Raw genomic sequence first — 10,272 nt, 5'->3', positions numbered from 1 at the left:
GACACTTGATCAGCTGTAAGAACAAAGAAAACTAATACTTTTTGCCATTACCAACAAATCCCAGTAAACGGCACTGTATCCACTTCTTTCCACTGAGATAGTAGGTTCTTTCCTATACTAGTAACCAAATAAATGTACACACATCCACAATAAAAAAAAAAATCCATTTGTAATAACATTTAAAGTAATCTATTCCTTGTTCTTTCCCCACCACTTCCAGAGAAAGACAACTGGACAAGTAGTTTAGTTAAATCAGTAGAACATCATTTATTAAGCAGGATGTTATGTGGGTTGACGAGAAGGGAATGAAACATCAGAGCACAAAGAATTAAATTCTTGGTCATTAGGTGCTTTTTCTGTAAGGGTCAACCTATTTATGATTGGCCCATGCTGCCATGCGGTTGTTAATGGGGGTCTTCATAAACCGAGGAGATGCAATATATGCAGCAATAGGAGGCAAAGCCTGTGGAACAGAAGAGAAGATTGTGTAAGGGACTAGAAGTTATGTAAATGGTAAACACACCCTACTGTTTTATTAGAGTACATATGAAGCTATTAAAGTGTACAACAACCTGCAGCACAAGTTTGAATTGAGAAAAAAAAAAAAAAAGCCAAGCACTGTGTATAAACACTGTCGTCATGTTGCGCTCAACACATAAAAACTTTGCGTCTGCCGCAGCACATCCTTATGGAAAGTAGCAACATTTTAAAGTATACCAAAAGAAAAACAGTAAATTAAATAGAAGTGGAATGTTTTTCAAAACTGTATGCACAAACCAAATCATAAGGAGTTTACATTTTGACTTCTCTTTATTTGTAATGCACCAACAGATACTGCAACACGAAAAAGTGGCTACAATAGATAAATATAAAGGCACCCAGAGACAAAGTAAAAATGTGGGGGGCTTCTAGGTCCTTTTTAAGGGATATTAAACTGCTGTACACAACTAAATGGTTACATTCATCCAGTGCCTGCAGCTCTTATTTGAAAAGGACCATATAGTAGAATTGCATTGCTCGGAAGGGGACTGCACTCTCAGACTGGACTGGGTACACATCCTATGACCCTGCAACATGCTCAGCCCTGGGTGCTATAGCACTCTCAGGAAGCTGTGCTGTCTCCAGAGTCACAGGCAGTTAACCTCAGACAAGCCTGGGTGCAAGGCCCATAGGGAAAATTACAAAATAAAATACAACACACAGAAAGTCCAGCACTCTCTTACAAGCTCAGCTAAGATTAAAAGCAAAACTGGAAGAGTTAGTTACCGCATCTGGCCAAATGGGACAAGCCCAGGTACCACGTCAAGGTCTCTTTCAAAACCCGGGTCCCTAATACAGCCATACAAATGAAACCTTTCAATCAAACAAACTGGGAACAAGTCAGGGTTCACAGACTTAAGTAATCACCCTAGACATATAAAAAAGACGGAAGGGGACTGCACTCTCAGACTTGACTGGGTACACATCCATAACCCTGCAACATGCTCAACCCTGGGGGCTATAGCACTCTCAGGAAGCTGTGCTGTCTCCAGAGTCACAGGCAATTAACTCCAGACAAGCCTGGGTGCAAGGCCCAACTAACTAACTCTTCCAGTTTTGCTTTTAATCTTAGCTGAGAGCTTGTAAGAGAGTGCTGGACTTTCTGTAATATATATAAATAATTGTGCGCAATAAATCATTTACAGGTGCGTTTTAGTTAAGCTCAGCATTTTTACACTGGATGTTGCCATCTTAGAAAATACATTCTTGTGCACTGTAACTAAAAAGTGTTTGACAGCAAGACCAGTGATGTTGCCATCTTTTTTTAAAGCTGTGCTTTAGATTAGCAAGTTAAATTTTTGCAGTTTTTATTCACAAAGCACACATAAAATAGAGAGAATTATGCCACTGCAAACATAGAAAGTGGATCTGTGAATGGGCACTGCTTTTGCATCAATATGCAAGCTCCAAGATGGTAGCACCCAGCATAAAGGCGAGGAGCTTTACTCACCAGTAATGGGTTAAAATGGTTTAATAGCCCTGATCACACCGGAGGAAAAAACAGTAAGTAATAACCATGCTATTGCTGTTGTGCCCAGCAGTTTAATGTAGGCTTGTGCATACTGATCCTTTGTTAGAATCCAAATGTGGAAGTAAACGATATTCTGCACAGATCTTAAAGGGACACTGAACCCAATTTTTTTTCTTTCTGATTCATATAGAGCATTATATGTTAAGCAACTTTCTAATTTACTCCTATTATCACATTTTCTTCATTCTCTTGCTATCTTTATTTGAAAAGCAAGACTAAGTTTAGGTGCCGGCCCATTTTTTGCTCACAACCTGGGTTGTTTTTGCCGATTGGTTGTTTAATGTCAGCCACCATTAAACAAGTGCTGTCCAGGGTTCTGAACAAAAAAAAAAAGTGTCTGGCTCCTTAGCTTAGATGCCTTCTTTTTCAAATAAGATAGCAAGTGAACAAAGACAAATTGATAATAGAAGTATATTAGAAAGTTGCTTAAAATTGCATGCTCTATCTGAATCATAAAAGAAAAACATTGGGTTTAGTATCCCTTTAACGTGCTGATCTTGTGCCAGAATCAATCTGGCTCTGAAATTATCCGAATATTGCTTACTTCCGCATTCGGATGCTAACGAAGGATCCATATTCACAAGCCTAGTTTAATTTCCCTTTAAACAAAAATGGAAGGTACAGAAATGATTGAGCCAACAAGTAGTGGCAGACGTCAGCAAAGTTAGTATTTTATAGTACAGATCATAGCCAAAATTACTGAAGCTACTTACAACTCAATTTACAGGTAATGATTGTATCACTATAGGTCGGAGTTAAAAGATCACATCCTAAAATACCAGTTGGTTAGCATTGGCTGTCAGACCAACCAAGACATCAGGACATTACGGGTTGTCACTGAAAACCAATCTGTGTAAATCTGTTATCTACTGTATCAGTCAATGCCTACATGTAATCTGTAAGAGGTAACATATACAACTGATAAGTATATTTTACTGCTCATGTAATCAAATTTCATAATCCTTAATGGGTCATGAATATACTAAAAAAAAAAAAAAAAACACCACCACCACCAACAACAACTTGAATGAATTTTAAGATTATGTTCAGACTGATAATTTAGATCACTGTGAGCTGCTACCTGTAGTGATGCAAATTGCAATCAAGCATGGCTTTAAACTGATACTTGTGATCTCTGCATGCAAGTAATCAATGTACATAGTTACTAAAGATAGTTTAGAAGTACACTACTCAAATACAGTAGTTCTGTGGAATTCTGTATAAGAAACACTTCATATCACCTCAAACCGTGCTAGGAAATTCTGTAGATTCTGGAATGCTTGCAGACAGGACGGTTCCAGCATTTTGTGCTGATCCAGAACATCATACATCACAAAATCCACATATGTGATCTGCAGAGGATCAAAAAGATAAATCCGTAAAAGTGATATGTACACATTACTACTAGAATACAGTCGTCTTTTTTTTTTATTGTACCTTCTCCCCTGCAAACCAAGATCTGTCCCCCAGAAAGTTAGAAAATCTTGCCAAAGCCGCAGGTAACTTTTCCAGGTATGGTCCTTTCAGTTCTTCCTGGAAGGTATAAAATTAGCAGGCAAATAGTCTGACACATATTTCACAAATGCTCTCCTGTGCTTTACTCACAAATTTGGGGTTGTAGGCAATCATGCCAAGACCAAATCGAAAATCCATAGCTTGGTTTTCTAAGAGTGAAACATTGTTCTTTGTCGTTTCAGACTCCTCTCCTGGTGTAGACAAAAATAAAGTTATTTTCCAATAGAGAACCATAAATAAAAAGGTTAGGATTTCCCCCAAATATAAATGTGTTATAAAGGATTCTTGAGAGTTTATAAAAATGGGGAGGGGATAGGATCACAAAAAGGGGTGCACACCATAGAGGAAAAAAGTGGGGGGTTTGAAGTGTGAGAATCAAAAAGGCCCTGTAGGCCCAAGACAACAATTTAAGACTCAATATTGGTAGAGAGGGTGGTGTAAACTGCCAAAAAAATGCTAAATACAACAGGGGTGAAATACCTAAAGATTCAACAGGACCATTTAAAGCACAATAGAGTATTTAAAATATCATAGGAAGCCAAATACAGCATCTGGGACCCAACCAGATGTTCCGATCAGCAGATAGGAAGTGAAGCACCTATAAGGCTGAGCAGGACGTATTGGGAACAAAGTGAAAGAGTCTGGAGAGTTCCCTGGCTGCTGTTTGGAACAGACATTCTGATGACTTACCAGCTGCAGAGAGAAAGGAAAAAAAAAAAAAAAAGGTTAAAGATGGGCTTGAGCAGGGAAAAAAAAAGTTACAAGAAAAACTTACTTTGAAGGAAGAACTTGCAGATAGAGGTCACAATGATTTCAGAGCGAAAAAGGAACAGAAAGTGAATTTGAAAGTTATATCACTCCTTATGCACCTTGTCAAGAAAAATATGTGTAGGTCACTTTAAAGAGCAGTGCTTAAAGGGACACTGAACCCACATTTTTTTCTTTTGTGATTCAGATAGAGCATGGCATTTTAAGCAACTTTCTAATTTACTCCTATTATTAAATGTTCTTCGTTCTCTTTGTATTTTTATTTGAAAAGCAAGAATGTAAATTTAGATGCCGGCCCATTTTTGATGAACAACTTGGGTTGTTCTTGCTGATTGGTGGATCAATTCATCCACCAATAAACAAGTGCTGTCCAGGGTTCTAACTTTCGTTTTCAAATAAAGATAGCAAGAGAATGAAGAAAAAATGATAAGAGTAAATTAGAAAGTTGCTTAAAATTGCATGCTCTATCTGAATCACAAAAGAAAAAATTTGTGTTCAGTGTCCCTTTAGGCATAAGTCATAATTCCAACTATAAGGGCATAACTCACTATTGCGTGAGTACGTCCAAAAAAGGAGTGGTTCTATGCACTGATTCAATCTTGATAGGTCCGGGGAAGTAGATTAAAAAAAACGTATTTTTATAAATTAAAAGACAGCAAGTATTACAGGAATCCTGCTGCCCTCACTCAAATTAAAAACCACATCTCCTGTATATATATTACAATTAGAGTTAAATCCTTTAGTAAAGTGAAACTCAAAGATCAGTTAGTACAGATATATCAGACTTGTCTCTGCTGTTTAAGTTATACTATGATCGTGGGAATAATGATCTCGAATAATATGGCCTAAGCTTAAGGCTTGTTCAGCATTATACTCCGATCAAAAACACCCCTATAAGTGGGGTAGGTAACCACCTTATATTACAGCTATAGTCACTCTGAACCGATACATAAATCTTATGAGAAATGAAAATATCTCTTAAAGTGACTAAATCTATTTGGCAGCTATTAGAGTACCTTGTGAAAAGAGTGTGGTTTTAATACTTTTTATGTTCAACGTGTATCTGGTTAAATGTTGATTGGGGTATTTTGTATCTACTTACCCTGACCTATCAAGATTGAATAAGTGCATAGATCAGTGGTTCTCAACCAAAGTGACCTCAAGGCCCGGTAAAGTTTAGCTGGACATGTCCAGGGCCCGGTAGATTATAAATAAATATATATATATATATATATATATATATATATATATATATACTCCTGCCGAGGGTCTGTCGCTGTGAGGGCCATGGAGTGTGAGGTTTGACCCTGGAGGTTGGGGGCCCTTTCTTTGGCCCTTAATGTTGGGGTTCCTGGCTCTGGAGGTTGATGGGCTTGTTTGGGTTAGGGCAGGGAGGCTACCATGTTCATTTGCATAAATTTGAATACATTTGGGTCAGTGTGAGACAGTTTTCCTGTGGCCTTGATTGGCGTCAGTCTGCCCCTTGTGTGCAGTGGAGTAAGAGTGTGCAGTGGGGGCATGACAGGTCAGGGCCCACCAGCAGGGCTATCACGGCCCGGTACTGGGCCACGGCCCGGCTGTTGAGAAACCAGGGCATAGATGCATTCCTTTTTTGGACATACTCGCGCAATAGTGAGTTATGCCCTTATAGTTGAAAAGAGGTCACAGTGAGTCATGGGAATAGCGTGTATATTATAAGACAGGACAGGAGAAATCAAGGTTTAATAGTTAATTGCTAAACTAAAAGGCAGGTTCTTACACAATCCGTGCTTGCGTGCAATGTAACGAAGTATCGTGTTACTCTGAGTCAGTTTAACATCCCCATCCAACAGGTATGGCAACTACAGGATACAAGGAGTAACTAGATTAAAATAATTTCCATACCCTGCATTTTTACCTTGTTATTGTTCAAATTTAAATCCCCCCCCCCACCATTGTTCAAATAGCAATCCACTATATGTCAGATCATTCTCACACGTACATTGGGGAAGTCCAAGCCCAACTTCTCCTTCTCCTCCAGCCACTGAGACTTGTCATAATCTGGAGCTAAATAAAAGATGGATTTTGTATTAAATGTTACAGTCATCGTACACAATCAGTATGTTTATATATATTCTGTACATTACTATTCAACCTAACCTTGTCAAACCGTCTCCCCCTTCTGTGCTTAGAAAAATCTGTAGCTCCAAATCAATGCATTTTAAAGGTTCATAATAGAGAAAAGAGTTATATGTACTCATTTGTTAGTGCATGTAATTTTATCACTATCGAACCCGCAAATCTATGTGTTTAGCCCCCACAAAGGGGCTTAAACACATAAGTACCACTCGAGGATCCACAGAGAACCACTTTTTCAGAGGTAAAACAACTGGGTCATGCAACTACTGCTGCTGAGTGGATTAGGGGCAGTTTCCACTCAAGACCAGCAGTTCTCTGCAGCTCCAGAGTGGTACGTTACCTATGTGTTTAACCATATTTGTAGGGGGTTTACATGAACAATACATCAACCCATGTAATCCCCCCCACCACACACACACTGTTATTATGGCCTTTAAAGGGACATGGAAATCAAAACTCATTCCGATAAAGTAAAAAACAACATATTTACAATTTCCTTCTCTTTTTTTCTAATTTCTCTATATTTGTATGATTGTGTGCATGTGTCATAAGCACTATAAGTATAGTATGTTGCTTTAATATCTTTAAAGGGATAGAAAGATACAAATTTAAATGGGCATGGTTGCATTTTCATTTTAAATATTCTTCTATTAGCAAAAATGCTTCCAATAACAGTTACTGTTTTTCAGCAGCATATGCACATAATCATATGCTGTAAGGGCCGTCTAGCAGTATTCAAGCGTAGAGATTTGTGTGTATTCTACCTGCAAAGACAATTTGTGTCATACAACCCACTGCTGAGAAGGCGTAATGCATGGACCCTTACAGAATGTGTGCATTCTGCTGAAAAAAAAGTAACTTTCAGTAGAAGCTTTGTTTTGCTAATGTTAGTACAATGCAAAAATGCTTCTATTTAAACTGAAACACATTTACATTTTGACCATTCTATCCCTTTAAGCATATTATTAAGAGTTTGATCTGGAAGCAAAACCAAATATCTAAAACTGTTATACTAAGCACAGCAGCAGCAAAACTTAAAGGGACATTATACACTCATTTTTTCTTTGCATAAATGTTTTTTAGATGATCTATTTATATAGCCCATAAAGGTTTTTTTTTTTTAAATAAATGTATAGTTTTGCTTATTTTTAAATAACATTGCTATGATTTTCAGACTCCTTACCAAGCCCCAAAGTTTTATGTGAATACCGTCAGTACCTTCTCCAGCTTGCTCCTGTTTGTGTAAAAAACAAAAGAAAGGGGAGGGGGGAGTGTCTTATTTGCCACTTGCAGTGGGTTTTTCCAGCTACCTTTTCAACAGAGCCAAACTGACAGCTTCTAAGTAAGTTTTTAAACAGTTTTATACTGGATTTTTATATCAGTATCTGTGCATCTTATTCTTTGTAGTAGTTTCTATTACATGCAGTTATATGAAAATAAGTGTATACTGTCCCTTTAAGGTACTGACATTTGCAATACAGATTCTACATTACTATTAAAGCCACACATAAAAAACAAACAAAAGCAAAAAACGTACACACACTTTAAAATATAGAAATTTTAGAATCCAGATAAAGTTGATAGCATGGGAATATATTATATATATATATCCCTACCCTTTTAAAAATGACAGTTCTTCTGGCAATTTCTATACCTCCCCTTTCCCCAAATGACTTCTCTTATCCCTCCAGGATCTTTCTATAGAAACAGGAGGTGCTCTGGGCTTGAAGTTTAACTGTGTTGAAAGTTGCAATGCAAACAACTCAGCAATACAGCAGCTTTTTCACAACCAGCCCTACAAACACAGCTCAAAGATTTCTCCAAAATAGCAACAGCTTTGCAAATTCAGCTGAAATAATATTAGAACATTAACCCCCTATAAACCAAGCAGGCACTCTTCCCAGTGATACATACCGTGCAATCCCTACTTCACATACCTTCTCCTGTGACATAACGCTTCTCTTTATATGGGGTGCCTGTGTATTCCAGTAACAAACGGATTGCATGTGCCAGCTGCAGAAAGAGAGTTACAGCATATATTTATCATATGTGCTCTGAAATAACCCAGTGTTCCACTGTCTTTAATATATTAGTGTCTCACCCCTCTGATGTCCCAATACCCCAGTATCATCATCTTGTCCTACTAGCTATGAAACGTCTGATGAACTTCAGCTTTTTTTTATAACCTCTTACAGCACGCCACTGCCTGCCGTTATTGTATGAAATGGTACACCTGGGAATTCCGGGTCCTCGGCTCCTCAGCAACTTGGGACTCCGCCCCCCACCGCAGCTACTCCCATTCTCCTCCCTCCTCATACATCCATATCCCGTCTTCAAAGCTGAGTCTCCATGCTCGTGCATGAGAAACATCCCCTCCCCCGCCACTCTGCTATCGCCACAGGCCAGCTTCTTCTGCTGATCTAATGCAGCTTGTCACACGCTCCCTGCTCCCTTCAATATTTCATTAGACATCTCGAATTCCTAATGCTCTTCGAAAATACATATTCTGCTGCATTTTTTATATGTTTAAAGAAACAGTTTGTAATATCATCAAATAAAGATTAATAAAAATTATGTTTATGATTTTTTCATGTCTTTCCTTCTCTGAATATCCTTTGTTGAACATACTTCATTGAAATACTACAATACATATACTGCTATAAAGGATTAAACAATCAGTTTGTAATATCATCAAATAAAGATTACTAACAATAATGTTCATGATTCTTTCTGATTTATTTTGTTCTCTGGATATCCTTTGTTGAAAATACTTCATTAAAATACTACAATACATATACTGCTGCAATATGTATTGGAGTATTTCAATGAAGTATTTTCAACAAAGGATATCCAGAGAACAAAATAAATAGGAACGAATCATGAACATTATTGTTATTAATCTTTATTTGATGATATTACAAAAATGCAGCTGGATATGTATTGGAGTATTTCAATGAAGTATTTTCAACAAAGGATATCCAGAGAACAAAATAAGTAGGAAAGAATCATGAACATTATTGTTATTAATCTTTATTTGATGATATTACAAACTGATTGTTTAATCCTTTAAAAAAATGCAGCAGTATATGTATTGTAGTATTTCAATGAAGTATGTTCAACAAAGGATATTCATAGAATGAAAGACATGAAAAAATCATAAACATAATTTTTATTAATCTTTATTTGATGATATTACAAACTGATTGTTTAATCATTTAACAACAAAAAAACATGCATCAGTATATGTATTGGAGTATTTCAATTACGTTTTTTCAACAAAGGATGTCCAGAGAATGAAAGAAATGGAAAAAATCATAAAGATAATTTTATTGATCTTTATTTCATGATATTACAAACTGATTGTTTAATCATTTAAAAAAAAAAATTGTAGCAGTATATGTAATGTAGTATTTCATTGAAGTATTTTCAACAAAGGATATCCAGAGAACAAAATAAATAGGAAAGAAACATGCACATTATTGTTATTAATCTTTATTTGATGATATTACAAAATGATTGTTTAATCATTTTTAAAAAAATTGTAGCAGTATATGTATTGGAGTATTTCAATGAATTTTTTTTTTAAAAAAAAAGGATATCCAGAGAATGAAAGACATGAAAAAATCATGAACAATATTTTTATTAATCTTTATTTGATGATATTACAAACTGTTTAGTCATTTAAAAAAAATAAATTACAGCAGTATATGTATTGGAGTATTTCAATTAAGTATTTTAAACAAAGGATATCCAGAGAACAAAACAAATAGGAACCGATCATGAACATTATTGTTATTAAT

At 36.4% G+C, this 10,272-nt stretch overlaps 1 protein-coding gene across 1 annotated transcript; it reads right to left on the bottom strand.

The window, feature by feature from the left end:
• Positions 1–242: 242 nt before the first annotated feature.
• Positions 243–8,766, bottom strand: LOC128653462 (glutathione S-transferase Mu 1-like). The gene is given in 8 exon segments (XM_053706775.1): positions 243–463; positions 3,313–3,423; positions 3,509–3,604; positions 3,677–3,777; positions 6,114–6,195; positions 6,336–6,400; positions 8,410–8,485; positions 8,574–8,766. Coding segments are annotated over 8 exon segments (657 nt in total). The 5' UTR covers positions 8,607–8,766; the 3' UTR covers positions 243–370.
• Between the last annotated feature and the right edge of the window lie 1,506 nt (positions 8,767–10,272).

The sequence above is a fragment of the Bombina bombina genome, chromosome 3 (assembly GCF_027579735.1).
Source record: "Bombina bombina isolate aBomBom1 chromosome 3, aBomBom1.pri, whole genome shotgun sequence".
NCBI lineage: Eukaryota > Metazoa > Chordata > Amphibia > Anura > Bombinatoridae > Bombina > Bombina bombina.
The sequence above is the reverse complement of the archived record's forward strand: the minus strand, read 5'-3'. Positions and strand labels throughout refer to the sequence as shown.